This window comes from Monodelphis domestica, chromosome 4 (genome assembly GCF_027887165.1).
Source record: "Monodelphis domestica isolate mMonDom1 chromosome 4, mMonDom1.pri, whole genome shotgun sequence".
Classification (NCBI taxonomy): domain Eukaryota; kingdom Metazoa; phylum Chordata; class Mammalia; order Didelphimorphia; family Didelphidae; genus Monodelphis; species Monodelphis domestica.
In genome coordinates this window covers 451,583,933-451,609,877 of record NC_077230.1, presented here as the reverse complement: position 1 = coordinate 451,609,877, position 25,945 = coordinate 451,583,933, and the positions used below count along the sequence as shown (strand labels likewise).

The 25,945-nt window shown below is 36.8% G+C and overlaps 1 protein-coding gene across 1 annotated transcript; it reads left to right on the top strand.

Moving 5' to 3' along the window:
- The first annotated feature begins 1,750 nt into the window (after nucleotides 1-1,750).
- Nucleotides 1,751-25,315, top strand: LOC103100601 (vomeronasal type-2 receptor 26-like). Its single transcript, XM_056826321.1, has 5 exons — nucleotides 1,751-2,026; nucleotides 3,891-4,694; nucleotides 18,478-18,705; nucleotides 22,123-22,250; nucleotides 24,400-25,315. Exons 1-5 carry the CDS (start codon nucleotides 1,772-1,774, stop codon nucleotides 25,313-25,315), a joined length of 2,331 nt encoding a protein of 776 aa, XP_056682299.1. The 5' UTR covers nucleotides 1,751-1,771.
- Nucleotides 25,316-25,945: the final 630 nt, after the last annotated feature.

Genomic DNA, 25,945 nt, shown 5'->3' with positions numbered 1-25,945 from the left:
TAACAATTATGCATAATCAAGTGAAACAAACAACCTCAATGAATAGATCACTAAATGAATGTTTTACTTTCCCCATCAGTCCATCACAGTTTTATAATACAGTGAGTACAGGCTTCATAATCAGTCCTCTAGGATCATCGTGGAGGCCAGCTAAGTATAAAAGTGGACAGAGCTTTGAGTGAGGAAAACTCATTTTCTGAATTCAAGTGAAGCCTCAGTCTTAGTCATTTACTAGCTGTGTAACTCTGGGCAAGTCACTTTATACTTCTTAGTTAATATAACAGTATGGAGGAGAAAATGGCAAACGACCCTATTATATTTGCCAAGAGACCTTGAAATGGGGTCAAAAAGAATTGGACACAACCAAAACAACTGAGCAAAACATCACTAATATTACTTTCATCATTAAGTTCCCCAAGTCTATGTTGTCTATTTTTACAATATTTCTATTAAAGAATAACTTTTTTCCTAGTTCTGTCTTCACACTATATCACGTCATGAAAATCTTTTCACTTTTCTCTGATAACATCTTTTATTTTCAACAGCACAATCATATTCCTTTCCAGGTATATAATGGACTTTATTTAGCCATTCCCTAATCAATGATCAGTCCCTTAATGTCTAAGTCCCTGCCCCTACAATGAGTGTTCCTCTATGTATTTCTTTACATTGAAGTCCTCCTCTTTCTTTTAACTGTTTGAGGAATTGCTTGGTCAAAAGATATCTATAATTCAATCAATTTTGGCCATACATTTTGCTTCCCTGAATGTCTACATAGAGACATGCCTCCACAAACAGTAGCCAATGTGAAAGTTACCTTACAACCAGTCTACATTTCTCTTATTTCGGAACTTGTCTAAACTGATCCATTATTTGAGGAATGACTCTAGTTTTGTACAAACCTGAATCACTTCTTAATGTTAATTAGAAATAAGAATTTTGAATATTAATGAAAATATTTTCCAGGTAACTACCTTCTAATTTTAGGTATAGAGGACTCGGTTTTCATTTGGGGGGAACCATTTTCTTTTAATTTTGTACAATCAAAAGTTTTTATTTTAGCTCCCTTTCTCCTCTATATTCCTTGTTTGGTTATGATTGTTTCTTCATAAATCTGAAAAACAATGTGTTATTAATTACCCACATTTTCTGTGATGTTATTTTCAAATCAAGTCTATGGACCAGTTGCAAACTTACATTGTGATATAATTTGAGATGGTCTATGTCTAATATGTACCAGGCTGACGTGCAGGACATCAACCAATATTTACCTCATTTTTTTCTTTTTTTAATATTTTACAAAATGTATCCACTTTTGGAAAATTAATATTATTGAGAGAATTTTGTTGGGTCTTCAGTGACTCCTTCCCATTCCTGGAGAAAACTTGGTAGCTGGCAGAGAAGTGCTAGGCTGTTCTAAGTGCTGTGATAAAACTGGATGAAGAGTCACTGTTACTGCTCTGAACATCTGATATCACACAGGGATGAGGTGCTAAAATCCCTGGAGCCTCCATCACTGCTCCCAAGAGATTAAAATATTCAGAGTATAATAATGTGGTTTGCAAGAGGTAACTAAGAAACTAGTTGTGACCACAGAGTGAGTACTACTGTAGACCAAGAACTGCACTATCTTATGGCTAAGAGAATTCTCCTTCTGAAACTTCCAATTTCTTTTCAAGAGGAGGAAAGAAACAAAAATATTCTTTGTTCCTGACAACCTCTTTTCCACTTCAGGTGGCTGCAGAAACACTACTATCAAGTTCTGGCTTTAATGTTTGCTGTAGAAGAGGTCAACAGGAACCCCAATCTATTACCCAATAGGACCCTGGGATTCCACATCTACAATGCCTATCACAATGATGACAAGATCTTAGAAAGTTCCCTGATGTGGCTGTCAGGCCAGGCACAGACCATTCCCAATTACAACTGTGAGAGGCAGGCCAAGTCTGTGGTGGTCATTGGAGGAGCCAATTCTGCATTGACTGTCTCCATGGGAACCCTACTTGAGCTCTATAAATTCCCACAGGTAGGGAATCATGGGCTTAATTCAAACTCTACTGATTGTAGGGCAGAGGGCATCTCTGGATGGTTTGCTATTAGACCCCAAGAAGCTTTGGGGTAGTCTGGTACCTAATTCACCTTTCAGATCACTCTCAAAGAAGAAAAGGAAAACAGAAATTTGGAGATCAGAGACCTTCCCTTCATCAAGTCTTGTAGAAAGCAGCACATTTTGACCACAGAACTTTGAAATAATGCTGCTGATTCTGGCAAAGATATATATACTAAACAGCTGATATTTTAAGGCCCTTAGCAGAGTAGTAGGGATAGAACAAAAGAAAGGGAGTCTGAAAGCATTTACATATATTGCAGCTAGGTCAGGTTTACTAAAGGAGGTCACAACCTGAATGATCATAAGCGTTAAAAAAGAAAGCACATATGAAGAGTGTTACAGACAAAAGAGTGGTTGCCATAAACTGTGACCATGAAAATGTGTAAATGGCCAAACTGTAAGGTTTTGGCCACAATGGTAAGGATAATTTTTAGTGTCTTGATTTTATATTAAAAATAAAGTGGTCGCCATGGGAAAATTCCCAAAATATAAAATACCCAAGTCAGCTGGGTTTTATGGAGATTTTAATTAATACAAATGAAGGAATTAAAGAAAAGGAGAGAGAATAAGAGAAATATAGTATGAAGGGCCTAGGCCTGAGCTTTAAGAGAGAGACCAGTCAGTCTTTAATCCACTCACCACAAGATTTGTCCCAAGCAAGATTCTAGTGTTCAGAGAGACCCAGATACTCCAACTAGTCCAAGCTCCAACTCAGCTACCAAAGCTGAATTAACTTTCAGAGGCCTTCTGATCTCCTTTTAAAGAGAATTTTCTTCTATGTCACCTCCCCCGAGTTTTTATGTCTACCAATCACAGTAGACATTTTCCAAAGGACTGACCATCTTAATTCACACCTGAGTAGACTAACCTTGTCCTTTGCAAGTTGCCTGATTAATTTGATCTTGATAGGTACTTAGCACCCCTTTGTATTAGATCTAAAAATAGACCTAGCTTAAAGGTTCTTGCTTCACTTTAAGTATGGGTTGAGTACTTTTCATTGTTCAGTAAGGAGTTTACAACTTTATCTTCCCCTAAAGTATGCCTAAGTATGGGTGGAGTAATATTAGAGTTCCCACCTTCCTGCCCAAAGTTCCTTCATTATTTTAAAATGGATTTAGCTTAATCAAATCTTCTGAAGTAGAGACTGAGAATTTTTAAGATTCACAAGTCTGAGAAATTTTAAGATTCACAACCCCCCCTGATGATCACTGGGAGACTAGTCTCCCCATTGATCATTTAACGTAATCATCTTGTAGTCCTAAATGCTCTTCTATTCACAGATATATACAATATTCAATTTTCTAAGAGGAAATTAGAGTATTGAGGGAGTAAATAGAAAAGAAAGAAAGCAAAACCAATGTTTTGCTAGGCACATTGACAGAAAGACAAATTAGGGGCAGTCCTTTTTGGCATAAATGTGTACATTTACAATAAATGTTCAATCAAACTTCAGTTCAATCAACCATATCCAAAGTTCATTCTTGATCTTCTTGATGTAGTGTGGGTTTTCTGCATCTTTCTGCAACAGTTCATTCTCTGGATTTAGTAGTTAGCAAGCTTTTTCCTTGAAGATCTTTTCTTGAACAAAAATAAAAATTTTGGATTTTTATAAAAATACAATCTCAAACAAAAAATCAAAATTCTTGGATTTTAAATTAAAATACAAGAGTGAATCCATTCTAGACAAAATGGAATGAATACAAGTAGGTTAATATGGGGAGAGGGAACCTTTGCCACAATACACTCTAACCTAAAGAGGTTATTGTTTGTTCCTATTCAGATCAGCTATGGTCTCTTTGATCCACTCTTGAATGACCCAGCCCAGTTTCCTTCTGTCTATCAGATGGCAACAAGTGACACCTCTCTTTCCCTTGGAATGGTCAGATTGATGGTGCATTTTGAATGGACCTGGGTGGGACTAGTCACCTCAGATGACGCAATAGGTGACAAATTCCTCAGAGACATGAAAGAAGAAATGGTCAGGAATTACATCTGTGTGGCCATTACACAGAAGATTAGCATTGGCCAGTCAATGGATATTGACACACATCGACTGTTTTTGTGGAAGATATTCAAATCTAGAGTTAATGTGATTGTCATTTATGGAGATATAGATTCACTGCTGAGTGTGAAGTTTCGAGAGGAGCCTTATTTCTTACCAAAAATATTATGGATCACCACCAGGGACTCAGATATTACCAAAAAACCTGGTTCCGTGTATTTTGACAATTTCCATGGGGCTCTGATATTCTCCACTAAGACAAGTCAGATGCCTGGTTTTCAACACTTTCTGAAAACCATTAACCCTCTCAACTATCCAGATGATATTTTCCTTGAGCAATTCTGGGTCACAGCTTTTGGATGCACATCTAATCACAGAAAGGGGGATGGAAGTGTCTGTTCACAAAATGCTTCCTTGGACACATTAAGTTTGAGCTACTTAGATGAAATTATGTCATACCAAAGTTATACTGTCTACAATGCTGTATATTCTGTGGCCTGGGCCCTTCATGAAATGTTGTTGGTGAGATCAGAAATAGAAACCAAAATACATGGTGGCAACCAGATCATTCATCCCTGGAAGGTAAGGCCCCCCCTTTATGCATTTATGTCCAAATCTCTGAATGAAGAAACTACCACCTACAGAAAAGGAAGAAAGAGTTGGTAACCAGTTCTGCTCATTTTTCAGTAGGGAGCCTCTGCATAGCAGAGCAGTAAATTCAGGGCCTTATATGTCACTTCTGGTCATTTCAGCATTATGTTCATTTGAGATACCTATGACAGGGATGCAAGGGTAAGAATGTAGTACAAATGGTTCCTAGCCATCATTGTTGGGGAGGGTATCTTGGGAAGGGGAAAACCATCCCTACTAGTGGCTCTACACTTCCAGCAGAATATGGGGACATCAGAAACAAGCATCTATCCTTTCCCTAGAAGCCTTAGTTACTACATTGTTCAATGTTTAGAGACCATGTTCTGAATTCAGAAGACTGGTGTCATATCCTAACTCTGAAATGTAGCACACAGGGCCATTTGAACAAGTTCCTTGAGCTTCATAAGCTTTATCTGTAAGAAAAGAATGTTGTACTAAAGGACACCGAGGACCTTTCCAAGTCTAGATTTCAACTTTAACAATGGATGTTAAATCTCAAAAAAGGGCTTTAGATATAGATAGACCTATATTTCAAAAATAAGATCTTTATCAGAGAATTTCCTGTAAAAAAATTTCCCAACTTTTTGTCTTTCTCGAATCTTTGTTGCACTAATTTTATTAGTACAAGTAAATTTAATTTAATATGTTCAAATTTATCTATTTTATATAATAAAATGCTATAAAATTGAGTTACGAATACAAAGATTAAAACACACATGATTTTTAGTATTACTTCACTCTCCATAATTAAAGAGAAAACCTAAATATAGATGTGTATGTATATATACACCTATCTATATCTGCATCTATGCATTTATATATGCCTATATATTTTATCTATTTTGCATATATGATATACACATTTTAATTCATGTACAAAAATACAAAATAAACATAAAATATATTACGTAATGGTATGAATAGAAAGAAATTCTGAGGGATTAAAGAAGTTAAAGATTATTCAAATAACCTTCATAGTGAGTATGTGGCTATGCCATTCCCCTGACACAATGATACTACCTTTTAGTACAAGGACCATCATTAACTCCTGAAGCCTTCTATGAGAACATGAAAACTGCTCAGCTTGAAAATGAAAGTCTTTCATTCTCTGATTCCTGTTTCTCAAGCTGATTTGATATTATTATACCTACTAACATATTCTATGTTCCAGCAAAAACAATACTAAAGGCAGTTGTCTGAATAATATTACACTACACAATACTACGAATTTGCACAAACTCTATTTCCTACTTTAAGGTATAAAATATGGTACTCTGTATCTTCTTTAAGGCTCTGATGGCTATTGCTGTAATGACAGTTGAGCAGGGCCCTGTGTAACAGGTTTCATCTAGTAAAAATTTGCTGAAGGTAAAAATACTTTGAGGTAGCTTGTAAAACCGAAAATCTTTATTTAATAAGTATTAAGGAAAAGTAAGAATAAGTAATTACAATTGAGGATAGGATACCTAAATCTAACAGGGGTTAAGCTTTCCCACTCCCATCTAATTCTCACAAATCTGCTTTTCACTTGGGTTTCCCCAAAGCCTCTTTACTCTCATTAAACTACTAGTATTTGGGTCTACATTAAATAAGCTGTGCTAATTACGAATCCTCTCAGTTACATAAGTAAATTTGCTGTCTCCTTCAATCTCTTTCAGCTTAAATCAGTTTGGTTATTCAATCTCTCTGCCCATTGACTGCCCTTCCTTCTGGGGCTACCTAGGCTTTGGGGCCTAAGCAGGCCACAAAATGACTTGGCCCTCTCAGCAGCCACACAGAGGAAAAGTTGTCTCTCTTTTCTCTTTTCTGTTGATTTCCATCCACAAAATTATTCCAGAAACTCTAATCTGTTCTCTTCCTTCACCTGCCACTGGGTTTTTTCAGTGTTCCAGGAAAAAAAAAACACCCACCTCCTCCTAGGGGGAAAAAAAAACCCTCCAGGAATCCATTGGTAGTTAGAAAACCCAACTCACTCAGGCTACCCAGAATCCTAACCGGCACCCTTCACAAGATTGTGTCTGACCTTAAAGAAACCTTACTCACTATTTTTTACCTTGTACTTACCTGCTAAGATGTCAATTACTTCAAATGGTCCTCATTAGCCTTATGGTTTCATTAATCCTAATACTCACTCACCTATGACTCCTTGAACCCAACATTCCTTACAGCCTCAGATTATAGAAGGCAAATTACAGAAATTATTTCTTAATTCTCTTAACAAATGAGATTTTATTTGTAAGAAAACAAACTGTTTAGGGGAATGCATGGCACATACTGATTGCTAGAAAGATCTTTTTTTCCTTTCCTCCATATTGGATAATTTTTTTTTTCCATTCTTACAAACATATCATACTTACTTTTGCTTTTATTCTGCTATACCCTGCAATTGAATGAAGATAAGTGCCTTGAGGACAGATCATTTTCATTTTCATTTTATATCAACAGACCAAACTCAGTGCCTTGGGTATAATGGGTACTTTAAAATGACTTTAAATGTTTATTAGATTGGATTTTAAGTCATTTGATTAACCACCTGAGAGATTTCTGCAGCACCCCACTTCTTATGGACCAGCATGGCAAGCTTTTTCTTTGTTTCCTTTTCCAACGCCATTCTCATTAAACTGAGGGAATCTTTCTGTTGTTTTTTTTTTTTAGAGTTTCCACCTTGAATTTTGACCCCTTTTTCTAATATAGTGAGACCTTTTTTGATTAAGGTTCTCTTACCCTAATTTCTGACAATTGAAATATCTTAGGATTGTGCTTCTCTTTCTTTTATCCAAGTCATCAATGAAAGTGTTAGACAACATAGAACTAAGCAACACGTTCCTGAGAGATTCTACTGGAGAACTTCCAATTAATTTCTTTCATGGTTAGCTTCACTCCTTTCTGAAGAATATTTAAATGCAGAATGGGACTCTTGCTTTAAAAGAGGAAATCTCTAGCAAATTATGTAATTTTCAACTATTTGACATTTCCCCATGACAAAGATGTAGAGAAATTGATAAAGTTTGTTGCTCATTCTCCCTTTGGCCAAGGGTCCATCATCCAGTAGAAGACCATAGTGTAGTCCAGGTCATGGGAAAAGAAGAAGAGTGATTGGAATATTGGTTCAATTAACTATGTAAATATAACAACTCAGAAAATCAAAATTTTGACAAATGTTTTTATCCCTCAGTCAATATCACATTTATACATGAGCGGAGGAAGCAGCTAGCAAATGAAAGATTCATCCTAAATTTAGTCGAGCTGGAGAAAAATTACCAAGACACATGGACCTTTATGTGGAGAACCCAAGAGTCAGTGAGATTGCCCCTAGACTGAAGTTGGAGAATCCATCTTGTACAAAGCAGTCAGGGAGAAGGACCTTCCTAATAGAATTAAAGATGATTGATAATGTACTGCAAAGTTCAATGAAATTTCCAAGAATCTGATAAACATCAAAACTCTAGATTTTTAGAACTCTGTGACAAAATTGTGAATAACCTAATGGTTAGCCTTATATTCCATTAATGAGGAAAAATGTTTTCCCCTTTTATTAAATCAATTTCACACTATTAGAATATAACAATGCCTTCTGCTTCCACAAGCAATGGTACAATGGAAAGAAAAATTAGTCATGAAAAAGTAAATATTGACAAATCTAGGATTTTAGTAATATGGAATAGACCAAAGTACCTGATTGAGTTAATATAACAATTTAGTCATTTGAAGGTTTTATAGTGATGAGGCTAAACATTTCAGGGATTTGGAAATTTTGCCTACACCCAATCATCTGTAGGTCTGATAAAGAGACTGATCAAGAGACTGATCATTTTTATGATAATACAAAATTGCTTTCTCACTCAATCATGTTTTTCATTCATAAAGAATTAACTATATTATATAAGCAAATAATTGCATTGGTTGTCTGGGGGAGATACAAAGAATATAAAAATATCCTTTACCTGGGGTCCCTTCACTTTTTAATTAATAAATTGTTATTTTAGAAAACATTACTGGTTTAAGTAAAATTCCTCTGAAATCCTTATTAAGAAAATGCTAGTTTTTTTAATTTTTAAAAATCATCTTTTTATTTTATTTTATTTTTTCATTTTAATTTTTAAATAATTTTCCATGTTTATATGCTTTATTTTCTTTCCCTCCTCTCTTTCCTCCCTGCTCCAAGAGCCAACAAGCAGATTCACTGGGTTGTACAAATAGTATCCACTTGATACCCATTTCCATATTATTCATTTTTGCTACAGAGAGATCTTTTAAAGCTTAAACCGAAAATCACATATCCATATATGCATGTAATAAGTGATGTCATGCTTTTCTTTTGCATTTCTACTCCCAGAGTTCTTTCTCTCATGGTGATAGCATTCTTTCCCATAAGTCCTTCAACAGTGTCCTGGCTTGTTGCATTGCTACTAGTAGCAAAGTCTATTACATTGGATTTGTAATACTTGAAAGTAAATCAAGAGGCTATTAGTAGCTATAGTAACTTTATTACATCAAAGTAGTGTAGTAAAGAGAGGGAAATGTAGGAAAGAGATAGAATGTAGCTTAGCTTACTACCCTATTTGCTATTTGATGGATTGAAGCTCACCATCAACAGGGATTCCTTCAGGTTCCAAGCTCCAGGCAGAAGAGAGCAAGAAGATTCCTGGTCTCATCTTATAAGCAGTTTTCTCCACCCTCTAGCTCTCCATTGTCACAGCTCAGGAACCAGAGTTCCTTATTTTGCCTAGCATTGTCCTATGGGACAGTGCCTGTGTGATCAGTTTCCCATCTCATTGATTTCAGCTTCCTTTCTCTGAGAGTTTGTCTATACCTGCACATTTCAATGGTAAATGACCATTAGGTCATTGATTGATGACATCAAAAAAAGCAACATAATGAAGAGGGAAATTCTCTTCCCACAGATTGTTCCATAATGTTTTGCTTCTAGTTTTGATTATTCTCCTGCTTCTGTTCATTTCACTCTGCATCATATCATTGAGGTTCTCCGAGTTCATATGGAAATCCTCCAGATCATCTTTCAGCACAATCGTATTCCATCACCATCAGATAACTAATTTATTCAGCCATTCCCCAATCGAGGGACAACCTTCATTTTCCAATTTTTTTCTACCATAAAGAACAAGCTATGGATATTTTTGTACAAGTGTTTTTCTTTATTTTCTCTTTTTGGAACAAACCTGGTAATGGTATAAGAAAGTGCCAGACTTTAGACTAAGATTGGACCCTACCTAACTCTACATTACTTCCTTAGCTACTCAATGTATGAGGCAATATATAGGTCCTTAGCTACACTGAGGTAACAAACGACATGTAAAATTACATTTCTGTAGATAGAGAAGCAAAGTAAAGCAAATTTGAGAAAGAGCTGATGTTTTCTCAACACTTCTCTTAGTCTAGGTCTTGTGAAGAGTGAAGCAACCTCTATCAATCAGCAATTTTTAAGTTAATCAATCAAAAAGTTAAGTACCCCAACTTAGTACCTTATCAGTCACTAAGTATGAGAGTTCCCAAATCAATTGCTAGAGTGGGTGACAAATCCATAGGATACTGCCCTGCCCCTTGCACAGTGCTAGGCAAATTGAAAGACTGCGATTGGTTCCCATAAAGTGCAGCGGTGATAGGAAGTGATATTGAGAAAACTGCTTTAAAAAGGCCAGCTCAAGAATTCAGTGAGATTCCTTCTCTGTCTTGGTGAGCCTGGGCCAGACTGGCTCATCCACTTTCCTTGGATCTTGCAGTGGTAAGTGGAGTGATTCCTTCCTTGGTTCTTTGGTCAGGAGACCCTCTCTATTCCTTGGTGCTTCAGTGGGACACTTCCTTCAGTGTGAATTCTGGGAAGATTCTTGTTGATCTTAGCCTCATGTAAACCAAAGGTTCTCAGTGGATTCTTCAGTGTCTCCTGGCTCTTTGGATTTCGGCTTCTTAATTAGGGTTTTAGATTTATATTTTGAAGACATTCACTTTTGGATTTTCATTTGAAGTCTGGAGATATTAGGATTAATCTTAGGGTATTGGTAGCTAGGCGTACTTTCTGTCTCTACATTTTTCTACTTTCACTCTTTCTACCTCTTTATAAATGAAGCTGTTAAATCATTTTGAATTAAGCTGTAATATTTTTAAATCAGCAACCACAATATTGCTTTAGAATTCTGATATTTAGCATAAATAGTAACTTTAACTTCTCACAACCTTCTGCTCCAAAATATGTGTAAAGTTAATGATCCACATGGCTTCCCCATTCTCTACCATAGCTCAGTCTTTACTTTCCTCTTGAGAGGGATTCTGAAATATCAAGCTTGCTCCAATCTCTCCACTTTAGACCCTCATTTTTTTTGTTTTGAGACAGATACTTCCATTTTTATAAATTCTTTTTATGATTTCCAAGTCTCTCCATCAATGCTTTTCACTGATTCAAGAATATTTAGAGTTCCTGTTAATCCTCAGTTCCAATTGAATAAATTGAGAAGTGCTCCTTCTTTAAAAGCATAATCATTTTAAGTGGGAAGAATAATAAATGGAGAATTAACTCTATACTCTACACATAAATATTTCAGCACATACACCAACACACATACATATCCATACATACAAACCTATGCATACAAAGAGCTTAATTATTAGTTATAATGAGGAAATCTACTGGAGTTTATTTGGAAAAGTCTACAGTCTTAAATCTGAGATGGTTCTTTACTGCCTTGGATGCATTTTGTACTAGTACATTCTATTGGTAAGAAATTAGGATAATTAAAAATGAAAAGGAATTAATCAGGGCTAGACATAAATTTCATGTCAGAAACCAAGAAAAAGGGAATAAAGACCCTTAATACAGAAATAAAAGTGATATCATAAACAAATTAGGGGAACAAGGAAACTTTTAACTGTCAAACATGGGGAGGAAAGAATTTATGACCAAATGAGATGCAGAAAACCTATGTGAAGATAGAATTAATTCTTCCTTTGTCTATTTTTAGCTAATCAAAGCAAGAACCTAAAGTACCTCTATTTCCCATTAAGTATGAGAGTTTACAAGTCACTTACTAGAATAAGCTGAGACCTCCAAAGGCCACATTCTACCCTCTTAGGCAGTGCTAGGCATATTGAAAGACAGGATGAGGCTTTCCAAACCCGCAAGAAGCCCCAAGGTAGGAAGATAGAAAAAGGATAGAAGTTCTGGATGCCGCAAAGGGTGTGAGGGAGCCAAGTTCGAGATGTCAAAAATGAGTCAGAGATCATTTATTATTAATATCTTGGAGCCACAGCAATACTCCGATCAGTGGACTTCTTTCTGAAAGGCTAATTCCTGTCCAGTGATCCAAATTTAATAGCACACAGGTTGGAGACATGATAGAGGGAAGAAAATGCCTGGCCAAAGGCCAGGACCCAGGTGAGAGAGATAGAGAAGAAAAGGAATTAAAGATGGAGCTTGGCCAGAGGCCAAGCTCCAGCAAGGACAGGCATCAGTGAGAGCTGAGATCCAAGACAGGAAGAGGAGTGGAGATAGCTGTGGCAACTTTTAATGTCTTTGGTATGCAAATATACACGATACATGGGGATGATTATCATTGGTTAATGACAAGATATAGGTGTGGTCTATCTTAGCCAGGTGAGCACAAAGAAACCTGTTTTCCCACCTCACCTGGGAGAAGCTGGGGTCAAGGGTCAGAGGCTTTCCTAGCCATGTGCAAGACTGAGCATGCTCTCTTCTAAGCCACTCTGTATGTACTAACTGTTTCCCTTGCCCATAGCTAGGGGTGGACTGCTACACAGCAGTTGGTTTCTATGAAGAAGGGGGAGTGACAGGAAGTGACATGGAAAAAGGAGTATAAAAGAAGAGACCAGTATGGTCTAGAAAGAATTCCTTTCCTGGTGTTTGGAGTGAGTGACTGACATTTCTGCCTTGGATTTTGTAAAGAATAAAATTAATTTCCAGTACTGCAAGTACTCTATTTAATAATATTTGTTAAATACTTATCTTGAAGTATAAGGAAGTAAGGCTAGCAAAAACCAAGAGGCACTACGCCCTCTCCCGCCATGGAACCCGAGACCATGTGGATGGAAAACAGAAACTGAAAGCTCCCTCCATGTACAGAGACCCACAAATAGGAAAAGGAAACTGGAATTATGGGAAATGTAGTCTCTAGGGTTCAAAAGTTTAAATCTACACAATTCCCCCTGAGATCCTTTGGGAGACCAGTCTCCCCAATGGATCATGAAAACATAACTAGGTTATAACTTGAACTAGAGGTGTATACAAATATTTCAGTTTTTAAAGGCAAATTATAATAATTTGGGGATAAGAGGAAAATAAAAGGGAAAAGAAACAAAACCAATAATAGGTGCATTGTCAAAAAGTCAATTAGGGGGCAGTCCCCTTTGGCATAAGAGTGTACACTCAAAAACAATAGCATTCAACACCTCCAAACTTCAAATTTGCCATATCTCAAAATTCACTCTGGATCTTCTGGTACAGCGTGTGGTCTCTGCAGGCATCTTTATAATGGCTTTTAGATTCTGAGAGGTAGTCTCTTGTTCTAAATTTGACTCAAATTCAAGTCAAGGTTCACAACAATAACATAGTCCCCCCTGAGGAAAATAATAATGCATTCCCTCCCTGAGGAGGATACAGGGATCCATGTAGGAATTAAACAGGGATACATGGTCGAGTCATTAGGGATATGAATCAAGTATCAAAAAAATCAAGGAATCAAAGAAATTAAAATGAAAAAATGTGACTTCTGAGTCAGATAAAAAATATAAAAAGAAAACTTAAGAGAAAAAAAATTCTGGGAAGAAGGAAAGAAAAAAAGGTCACAACTCACAACAGATTCTTGTGGTGATCCATGTCCTATAAGTGTAAATCAACAATTAGTCACTACCCCAATTTAGCAGTCTGGTCTACAGTAAGTTGTCACATCATGAGAGAAAATAGAAAAAGGATACTAGATCTCGAGACAAATGGGAAATAGAGTTTCCTGGTTCAACATTTTTCTTTGTTTTTTGTTTGTTTGTTTTTGGTTTGGTTTTTTCTGGGAAAATGGAGCCAGAGCAAATAATGTCATATGCTTGATATATAGTATGGTCCAAAGAAGTCCTGCATTTAGCACATGTTAAACAGCCTCAACCTCGAGTTTCACACTTGATCAGTCATTGTGCTTTTTGTGCAGAATGTCATTAATCCCCATAGGTTTGATTTCGTTTCCTTCACCTTTTTGTGATTGTTTGGCACTTTACAAGTCAAGTTCTGTCCTCCTTTGTGGTCTGTTTGTCCTTGGATTAGACATAGTCATTGAGCAAAAGTCTCATAAGAGTTAAATAACTAGTGGCAGGTTGCCATAGTCCAAAGCTTTTGGGGTATGTTTTTTTTTTTTTTATATATGCTAGGTAAACGGATAGTTTATGCTATTGCAAAAAGCTAAAATAGTTTTTAAAAAAAATTCAATACTAGTGACGTGTGTCAAAAGCAAAAAAAAAAGAGATATGAAAGAAAAAATCAAATACTGTATGTCACATGTAGGAAGAAAATAAAATGTTGACATTGTGTGTATTTCACAATTACAGAGGTAAAGTATAGGAACTAGTTTTCAAAAAATAAGATCCATTTTCTCTTTGACATACCATGATCCACAGTGTGAGTGCAAATAAGGCAGATAAAACAATGTGAGTTCAAATGAGGTAGACAAAGCAATAACTAATTCAAGAAAATACAAAAAAAGAAAACAATTAGTAAAAGCACAAAATGTTACAAAAGACACATTAGTTCAATATAAGTCACTAATACAGATTTTCTTTTATGAGGTAGTACATGTGTTGCCCTACAAGGATCAATCAAATAAAGTGCAACAAAATAGTACAAATCCAGCAATAAAGAAGTCCAACCACAATCTATAGTCAAAAAATCAGTGCAATCAATTATTCACCATCAACAGAAGGCACTCATCTTACATGGCTACAATGAATCCATGAGTCTCTCTCTCCAATTTTTATGGCTGTTGGTGTAGTTAATAGGATCTAGAATGATCCATCATAAGCAGGTTCAGTTGACCCAGTACCTTTGAAATTCTTTATGTATACTCTATCACCTGGGTTTAAATCATGAAGTGAGAAATCAATGGTGCCTGCTTGAGCAGCAGCTCTAGTCATGGAGTTCTTTCAATTTTGTTTGTAATTGTCTGATATATGTACCAATTGTTGTATCCCTCCTAACAGTGAGGTATAGGCAGGGGCAAATGGTTGTGCCTGAATAGGTGGATGTCCAAATAGCATCTCAAATGGTGAGATGTATAAATCGCCTCTGGGTCTGCTTCTGAGATAAAATGGGGCCAGAGGTAGTATTTCAGTACACTTTAAATGAGTCTCTGTGCATAATTTTCCAATCATGATTTTCAGTTCTTTATTCATTGGTTTAACTTGGCCAGAGCTCTAGAGATGATGTGGTATATGAAATTTAGGAGTTATCCCCAGACATGAATAAATTTGAGATAACACTGAATTGGTAAAATGAGTTCCTTTATCCAAATCAATACATGCTGGCAGGCTAAAACAAGTAATAAGCTGAGTAGCTGGCCTTCCTGGCTTTGGAAGAAATTGGTTCTGGAGATCTCTGCCTTGGCTTTGGAGGAGGTTGTGTTTGTGGAACTCTGTCTGAAAACAATGCTTTTAAAGTGATTTCCTTGTCACACTAGGTGTTGCAGTCAGTCAAATAATAGATGAGAGGTGCTGCATGCTCAATCCTATGTGTGTAGGCATCACACAGTGCTCTGCCATTACACAGAGATTGGATTATTTTATAGGTTCAGTGAGTACATACATTTCTGGCACACAATAATTTCTCAATATACATGTTTCCATAGAACCTAAAAAATGAAGTGAAGCCTAAGGAGATAGTCAATGAAGCATTGTTGCTATGAAAGAAATAGATGAATAACATAAATAGGGTGATCTGGAAGTTAGTTCTTCCTGACCTATGTGATGACCAGTTAGGAGAATGATTGTTACTTTTGGTCAGCTTTCACAATCAATCACAATTACTTAGGCAATGGGTAACAAAACATTTTGTAGTTAGGTATAGAGTTAGGAGGTAATTTAATGACAGACAAGATTTGGGCTTTTCTTCATATTACAAATTCCATTTTTCTTGTGTTATTTTAAAGCACCTGGCAATGTTGCCTGGTTTCTATCCACAAACAGATTCAGTGGAGTGTGTCCTTAGACCTGGGCTTGAAGGTGATTTATGTTCTTGGCTTGCCTGGCTTGAAATGAGAGTGAGTGTAACTCTGTGGAAAGGGAAAGAAGGAGGATAATGGGTAATGATCCTTAGGTATTAATTCTGTGAATGTAATCTTTTAGGGTAATAATCTGAGGTCATTAAAGTGGGATATATGTATGTTAACCCTGTAAGTATTTGCTCTCATATTATTTCTCCTGTATTGGGGAAAGAACAATAACACCATAACAATCCCATTAGTAAGGGAAGTTACAGAAAGTCAGATATAGGGCTTTCTGTGGGTGTCTTATTTTTCCAGAAAGTTGCTTTGCAACTCTACAACTCATACATGACCATGTCAGACAGCATGGGCTTGATGGCTTCCCACAAAGCACAAGATGAAGGAGACTAACAATGCTTGTGATATTGATGAGATTTGCACCAAGATAGAAGACTTGTTTGAGGATCGAGGTAGTGGCTGTTTGACATACTTCAGATGCAGGTCTTCCCTGCACCACATTCCAATAAGTACCTAAGTGTGGCTCCCATTTTGAATCCCCTATCCCTAAGAGTGAAGGTAAAATCAGACCAGGGAAATATACTTCCCTTTTTACTTCAAAATTGAATACCTTTTTTCTCTTTATAGTATGGCAACATTCTGTAGGTTGCCAATGGGTAAGTGCTATATTACTGCACTTGTCTTACAGGCTTGTGGGACATAAATGACTTTAATTGAGTCCTAATACAAAGACTTGTGGATTTATTCTTGCTTACTCAGAAATTTTTATATACATAGATTTTAAATTTTTTTTTTGGTTTTCTATTCTCCCAAAGTTTAATTTTTACTTCTATTTGTTTTTCTTTTTTATGCTGTTGGTTTTTCTTTTGATATTTCATATATATACCCCATAACTCAACCATGTATCCTGAGTTGATTCGGATGTTGGTCAACACCCTCCTCAGGGGGATTGTAGAATTTTCAAAAAATCCAAGATTTAAATTTTTTTTGAGAGAAATTTCAGGAAGATATGCTTGCTAACTTCTTGAATAAAGAAAGTGAACTCTTTGAAGAAAATACCATTAAGAATCTTACACTGCATCAGAAGATCTAGAATGAACGTTGGGATATAATTTATTGAACAGAAAGGGATTGACCACATTTATTCTGAGTATAAACTCTTATGGCAAATGGGATTACCCCCAATTGACTTTGTCAATGCACCTAGCAAACAGTGGTTTTTCTCTGTCTTCTATTTTCATCTTATCTCCAACTATTGGAATTTCCTCTTAGAAACTTTAAAATTGTATGCACCTTTAGCTAGAAGATTTTTAGAGATGTAAACTAGTTATGTTAAACTAGTTATGTTAAATGATTAATTGGGGAGACTAGTCTCCCAAAGATCACAGGGGGATTGTGAAGATAAGATTAACTCTCCCCTTGCATATTTTTAGCTAAACAAATCAAGAACTCAAAGCATCCTACTTAATACTAAGAAAATTTGAGTCACTTACTAGAGTAAGTTCATACTTCCAAGGACTACTCCCAACCCCCTCTGAGCAGTGCTAGGCAATTTGGAAGACTGCAATTGATTCCTGTAAAGTAAGGAAGGGACAGGAAGTGACGAAGATAAAAGACTATAAAAAGTCCTGAAATTCCTGTCCAAGAGACTTCTCCTTTGGAGTTCATTTTTGGACATTCTGTATTGGTGAGCTGGACTGAAGTAGGATTCTCTTTTCCTGTATTCTCTGTCAGCTTGCTAGGTGAGTAACTGGCCTTCCTTTCCTGGTTTCTGGAGAAATTATTTCTGGAGATCTCTGCCTTGGCTTTGGAGGAGGCTGTGTTGGTGGAACTCTGGCTGAAGATACCACTGGGACTTCAGACTGAGGATTACAGGAAAATCCATATGGGGACAGAGATTTGGGAAAACTCATCAAGGAGTTGGGTCTCAATTCATTGGAGAAGGGCTCCTAGTCATGTTAAAATCTCTCTCTTTAGCTACATTTTTCCACTTTCACTCTTTTTCACCTCTTTGTAAATAAAGCTGCTAAAAGTCATTTTGATTTAAGCTATAATATTTTTAAACTGGTGACCACAATATTGCTTTAGAACTTTCATATTAGTATAAAAATTTAAATTTAAATTCTTACAATCATTAACCAGAAGGGTAATCTCTGCAGCACTTGATCTCCTATATTGGCAAACTTTATTTCTGTCTCCTTTCCCAGTTTCATTGTTATCCAACTGAGGATCCTTTTCTGATCTTTTTCTCCAGGGTAAAAATTCATACATCCTCCTTGAGTCTTGGCCTAAATGTCTAGTCTGCTGAAACATTTTGGGATCCCAATCCTTCAGTTTATTAGAAACCCATCTCAGTTTTGCGAATCATTTAAATTGTACAATACCTTCTTATATAGGTCATTGATAAAAATTATTAGACATCATAAAGTACAGTACATCTCCCTGAGATAGTCAACTATTCACTTCCAACTACTTTTTTTCTCTGTTAGCTCCACTCCTTTCTGAAGAACATCCAGTTTAACAACAGTGCTGGGAACCAGGTGGTCTTGGAGAAGAAGAGGAAATCTATGACAAACTATGATATTCTCAACTATGTGACCTTTCCTAATGACACTGATGTTCTGGTGAAAGTGGGAGAGTTTATTCCTCAGACTCCTCCTGTTCAAGACTTCACCATCCAAGAGAAGGCAATTGTGTGGCACAGGTGGTGGAAAGAGGTGAAAAAAATTGAAATGTTGTTTGGAAGAAAAATGTATACATGAAAATGTAATGTCAGGATAGTCACTGGCACTTCAAAATTCAATCGCAATGCCTGCGTGGAGGATGTAATTTGCAAATAAAGGAGTTATGCCAAATCCAGTTGAGCTGGTATAAAGTTAAGGGCACCAGTAAACATGCCCTTTTAGGCTGACAACTCTGAAGTCAATGACTTTTCCCCATTGCACAGCTTGGGAAAGCAGAAGAATTCACCTAATCCCTGGTATTTGGGCATGAAGGACCTTCTTATTAGAACTAATGATTCTTGGTAATTTCGTACTTAACACAGTAAACTTTCTTTACTACTGTAGGTATTTCTGGGACATCAAGGTCCAAGATGTTTTGGAAAACAGCCACAAAACCCTGGAATATCACATTTCTAGCTCAAATCCCAGTTATTAGAATGATGTTTCCAATTTTGTATCAATTCTTGTCACATATCTATAATTGCTCTCTCTACCATATCATTCCCTTTGCTTCAACATGAAATGTCACAATTTAAAGAGAATTTGACAGTCAAAAAGGAAATGTTGACCAATATTGAATTTTAATATCAGGGAATAAACCTGATAAATTCAGTATAAATAGCTTAATCACTTGAAGGTTTCATATTGATACAGCTAAACATTTCAGAGAATAAAAGTTTTCTTAAAAATTAAGGTGGGTAGAGAGATTGATCATTTTTATTATAATATATGGTCCCTTTCTTATTTAATCATGTGCCATTCAAAAGGAATTTAAGGAATTAAATGATTTGAATATTGAGTTTTACATTTAGGAGAATATAAAGATGATAATATCTTTCACCTGAGTTTCCTTCCTCTTGGACTTTAGAGATTGGATTTTGACAAAATGTTACAAGTTGAATTACACTTGCTCTGAAGTTCTGCTTAGGAAAATCTCCCATATTAGTCTAAGACTGGGTTCTGTGAAATTTAGATTACTCCACCCTACTTAGATCTTACTTTATGGTGAAGATAAAATTGTAATCTCCTGATTGAACAATGAAGGTACTTAGTTCTTACTTTATAGTGAAGCTAGAACTTTAAGCTAAGTCTATTTTTAGATCTTACTACAAAAAGGTGTTAACTATAAAGGGTAAATTAATCACAAAAAGGTTAAGTAACTAACAAAAGGTGAACTTAACAAAGAAGTATTAAGTAATTCAAAAGATATAATCTAATAAAAAAAAGATGAGAACTAAAGAATGGGTAGTCCTGGAGAAAAGCCTCTGATGTGATTGGTAGAAGTGAAAATTTAGAGGAGGAGACACAAGAGTAAAAGGTCTATATATTTAGCATCACTTCCTCTCACTGGTACCTTTGGTGGTGGAGAGGTGGCTGGTGGCAGTGTGCTGGGCTTTTGGCATGTTGGTGTGGCTACAGTTATTGTCCCATTTGGTGGTGAGTTTCTGGCTGAGTTTTCCTCCTTTACTTTCCAACTTTATCCTCTTAGTAGCCTCTAATCTTCTTCAAAGACCTAGTGGTGGAGATCTTGAATTCCCCCTGGGAGAGGCCAGGTGGGAGAAATCATATACCCTCTTCCTTCTATCTCCTTAAAATCCTTCCTTCTATATTAATTAAAATTACCATAAATTTCTAGACTGGCTGGGGTATTTTATTTGGGATTTTCCCCTGGTGACCAATTAATTTAGATTTTAAGCCACAACCCTAAAATTATCTTTATAGTCCCCTGCTTAATTTTACTTTGACACTCAGACCACATCAGGCTTGAGGCAAAATTCAGGTACCTGGAAAAATTAGGGTAATAGAACAGCCTATGAAATTATATGCTATCTAGATAGGCAAGGTAGGGGAAATTGAAGGAGCTGGCATTTTCCCAAGCTTCCCCTTAGTCTAGGCCCTGAGTTCCAAAATGCCTGAAGAGTTGATGGTTATCATGGATTCTCAATTCTTTGCTACAGCAAAATCTTCAAATTTTCTCCTGAGTGTAGAAAGTTAATATTGAATTGTGATATTATTTTTGAGAACTGGTTCCCCCCTTGGCAACCACGAATATAGTTTCTTTTCAAAAACTACAACATCATATCTCCCCCAGGCTGTGAAAATGGGTTTGTTCTACCCTTCTTTTGACTAGATGTAAAAATAGACAGGATGGAAATCCTTTCCTCAATTATCTGTAAACAAGGACTTTTTCCTGGTAATAAAGTCACCTTGGAAGTCACCTTGTTGGGAAGCATGTAGTATGCAGTCATTTGACAAGTCAGCTGTTGTCCTTAGGACTCTCTCCTTCTTGTGATGAAGGGGTTCCAAGCTCTGATGCTACTTCCTCCTATATGACTACTCTCCAATCAGAGATGTCCTGGGGAGAGACTAAGTAATGACATCAGAAGGGAAATATGTTGGCATGCAGGTCAAGAAGTCAAGGGTATGAGGGGGGTGGTTCCTAGCTGCTTGCTTTAGCTCCTCTCTCTAGCCCATCTCTCCTGACTAACTTCTAATTTTGCTCATACTTAAGAAACTGCTCTCTCTCTATCTCTCTCTAACCCTCTCCCACCCTATCTCTGCCTGACTCAAGTTTTGAGGTATCTGTAGACTGTGAGGGAAATCATTAGCTAGTAAATCTTGGGCAGGAGATTAATAAACTAATATTTAGAAATTAAATATGGACATTCCTGAGAATTTAATTTGTTACAAGAGAGGTATACTGGAATACCAAGCTGGTTTGAGACTCTCCAATTCCCAACACTGAGAAGCTTTCTTTTGAGACAGCTATTTCCTTTTGTGTCAATTGCCTGGATTATTACCAAGTCTCTAAATCAATGGCTTTAACTGATTCCTCAGTTCTTGTTTAATCAATTGAATTTATTCACTTGCTCTTAATGAAGGGGCTGACTAATTTTAAATGAGAAGAATGTTCAATAGAGCACATCCCTTACATTCTGCATACACATACAAATATGTGGAGAAAGTTTTAATATTTGTTATCCTGAGGCAATACATTAGAATGTGTTTGTTTGGAAAAGCCCATATTCTCAAATATTACATAGATCTTTACAATTTGGGGAAGATTTCTAATATACTTTTTGGATACTTTCTAATTCATTGCTGTAAAGAATCTTAGGAAAAGTCCATGTTGGTTATGAATTATGATAATTAAATCTCACTTTCTAGAAATTAAAATCCCATTGGAATGGGGAAAATTCCACCCTCTAGTAACGGATGCTTAGACCTTCCCGTGTTCTTCAATTGAGAAGAGATACAAAAAATAATAATGGTGGACTTTGAAGAATAGTTAAATTGTGTGCTTATACCTAAAAACACATTAAGAAAGGAGAAACCAACTATATGAAGACATTCCAGATCCTTCCTCCAAGCCACAAGGTTAACTAGGCATTTGTATGCTTCCTTGCATAGGCAATTCCCCAAAGATGCAGTAGAATTTGTCGCCCTGGATTCCACAAAAAAGTCCAGGAGGGAAAACCTATTTGCTGTTTTGACTGTGTTCCCTGCCCTGAGGGCCAGATTTCCAACCACACTGGTAAGTCAATGTAGACTTTCAACAGCTTCAGAAAACACAGATTCAGGAAACAAACCAAATCTGGGCATGTCTCTCTCATCACACCCAATAGGACCTCCCCACCTATGAACCATGATGTCCACAGAGCAATGAATGCCTAGAGGAAATGTCAGAAAACAGATCAAACCAATTGAGACCCCAGTGTTCATGAGGATGTGAATTTAATTACCACAAAAATGGGAAATTTTTGCCTAATTTCATTGTGCTCCAATTTTCCAAGGACAGAGATCTAGGAAGCATGTCTATTATCAAAAATCATTCACATTGACACAGGGCTTTGCAGTTTTCAGCTGCTTTTTATCTGTAGCAAAGAACAAAATACAAATCCTTTTGTTCTAGTTTTATAGAAAAGAATGATAAAGTGACCAGCCCTCATCATGCATCTACTAAGGAGAGCTAGAACAATAAGCCGGCATACTGAAATGAAATCAATTTATTTTTCATTTCATTTCAACTGACTCCCTTGGATGGCTTCATAATGTTGGTGCCAAGAATGCACAATCACCACGACCACATTATTCACTATTAAAATTCTTTGCCTTTTTGCTGGCCAGGAACCTGCTCCATGCCCAGATTTCTCATTCAACATAGACTTTCATCTCTAGGAAGATAGAAACAATACTTTGAAGAAGCAGATGTTTAGGATGACAAATATGAATAAGTAGGCAGAAATTTCAGAAATCTATACTAATTGGAGGAAGGGGGAAGTAATATACTCCAGGGAAGTAATCTAACCTAGAGCAATGTTTCCAGGAACAATATTCCCTCCTCAAAAGAGGAGAGTGAAACAGTAGCCTAAGAGAGGTCTCCTGAACAAGGATCTAAAGTTCCTAGGACATTGTTCTCATGACCTGAAATCGAAGGAATTCAGCAGGGACCTGCCAGAGACACAGCAGGAAGAACATTTTCATTCTTGACCTGGAGAACATTGCTGTGCCTCCTACATTGTTCTCTTAGTGACTTTGTGAAAACAGTATCTCATTAGAATGTGCCCTCTTCATTAAAGAGATTCTGCTGGGTGCTTATAAGTTGAGGAGCTCTGAGACTCTTTACACTTAAAAGTGGAAGAGCTCAGCAGCCATCAGGTCCCTTGAGATTGTTCCTAAAGACCCCCAAGGAAGGGATATCCACCATCTCTCAATGGAACCTCTCCTATTTTTTGAACACTCTCATTATTAAAAAAGATTGCCCTCACATGGAACCTCAATTTGCCTCTTCTCAATTTCCCACCTATTTGGGGTTTCTCCATCTACAATGAAACAAAACAAGTCTTGTCCCAACCCCACATAAAGTCCTTTGAATACAGAGAACCAACTCTCATATCCCTTCTGAATTTTCTCTCATTCCAGTTATGCAAGCCGAGTTCCTTCCTCAATATTTGTAGTGTGCTCAGAGTTCATGACCAGGAAAATTAGTAAAGCCTAAAAGGCATGAGGTCAACAATTAGGTGTATATAGACATGTCATCAGTATTCTAAGCATCAACAGGAAAGGCATAGAAACCAAGATCTTTAGAAGTTGTGGATGCTGCATTTCCACATATATTTCCAGAAGAGATCTCCTAAGATTAACACATTCAGGGCAAAGTAATCATTTTCCTCCAAGAAGAGACTACAAAAAACAGAGAGCTCCAAGCTGAGGAGATGATCTCTTAGTGGAACTATGGGCCAGATCCAAGACAGCAATAAGCTGGATTTCTTTACTTCACAATATGCTGCTGTCACATTTATTATTGTTGTTAATAATGAGGTCCCGTATTTATAAAGTACTCTGAGAAAAAGATTTCTATTGGTCCTATTATTTATATAACATTACAAGGTTTGCAGAACTCTTCACATTAGTTAATTCCTTTTATCCTCACTATAACAACATTTTACAGATGATAAAAGTGAGGCAGAAAAAGTTAATTGACTCTCACATGATCACAGTCACAGACTCTGCAAGGCAAGATTCAAATGAAAACCTTTAGAGTGCTATAATTTATATACTTTCACCAGAATCTGATCCCCATTGAACCAAAGAGAGTGATAAGTATAACAAATATTTATTGACCTTCCCATAGGGGAGCTATGCTGAGACTGATATACTGAGACCTTGTTTATTCTCTTCAGACAGTGAGCAATGCATGAAATGTCCAGAAGATCAATATCCAAATAGAGAGAGGATTTATTGTCTACCAAAACTGGTGATATTTCTGGACTATGAAGAACCCATGGGGAAGACCTTGGCCTCCATAGCTGTTTGCTTCTCTCTCCTTACAGTTCTGGTTCTCTGGGTCTTTGTGAAGCACAAAGATACTCCCATAGTCAAAGCCAATAATCGAGATCTCAGCTACACTCTCCTCATCTCCCTTTCCCTCTGCTTCCTTTGCTCCCTGCTCTTCATTGGCCCTCCCACTCCAACAAATTGTCTCCTCAGACAAACAACATTTGGAGTCATGTTCACAGTGGCCATCTCCTCTATTTTGGCCAAAACAATTACTGTGGTTCTGGCCTTCAGAGCTACAAGACCAGGCAGCAGGAGCAGAAGATGGGTGGGATCCAAAGCACCCATCTCTCTTGTTGTCTTTTGTACCTTCATTCAAGTCATGCTCTGTGCAATCTGGCTCTTTCTCTCTCCCCCATTCCCTGATGCAGACACACACTCTGACCCTGAGCACATCATCCTTGAGTGCAATGAGGGCTCTCTCATTGCCTTCTACTTTGTCCTGGGCTACATAGCACTCTTGGCCCTGGGGAGCTTCACTGTGGCTTTTCTAGCCAGAAACCTCCCTGATACCTTCAATGAAGCCAAGTTTATCACCTTCAGCATGCTTGTGTTCTGCAGTGTCTGGATTTCCTTCCTGCCCACATACCAGAGCACCAAGGGGAAGATGATGGTGGCTGTGGAGGTCTTCTCCATCTTAAGCTCCAGTGCTGGATTACTAGGTTGCATCTTTGCCCCCAAATGCTATGTCATTCTTGTGCAGCCAGAGAAGAACACCAAGAAAACTTTAAAAAATGCCAATTCCTGGATTCAGGAATATTCTTAAAATTTCTTAAAAGCTCCCAATAAAAACAAGATATCAAAATATTGACACAAATTAATCTTGCTTCAAAATGTCCCAGTAAAACCCATCTGGACTGCATGCTCTGCTAAAACAAGAGCTTCTTGACTTTTCCAAAATCTCCTGCAACACCGTTGTTTTTCTATTCCCAGCTTCATGGCCCTTATCATATTATCTTTCATAATGATTTCTCCCTTTTTTCATTTCATTTATCTTTTAGTTAAATAAATTCTTTGATTTATACATGAACAACCTTCCTTTCCACTTCTTCAACCATAATATTTGTGATACTCTTTCAAATTGTCCCTCTGTTACTGAGACAATGCCTTTAAAACTTTTCATTTTATCCTCTACATTCTCTAGGCTACCTGAAAAGAAGAAAAAAAAGATTTCTTTTCATGGAATATATTTTGCATCTCATAATTCATTTGCCTAATACCCATGGTTGTTTTATATTTCCCTTTTGAATTAAGAAACCAGATGGATGGATGGATGGATAAATTGATGGATGAATGGATTAACAGACAGACAGACAGACAGACAGACAGATAGATAGATAGATAGATAGAAAGAAAGAAGTTATGGTGATACAAAAGTTTTACTGAAAATGTAAGA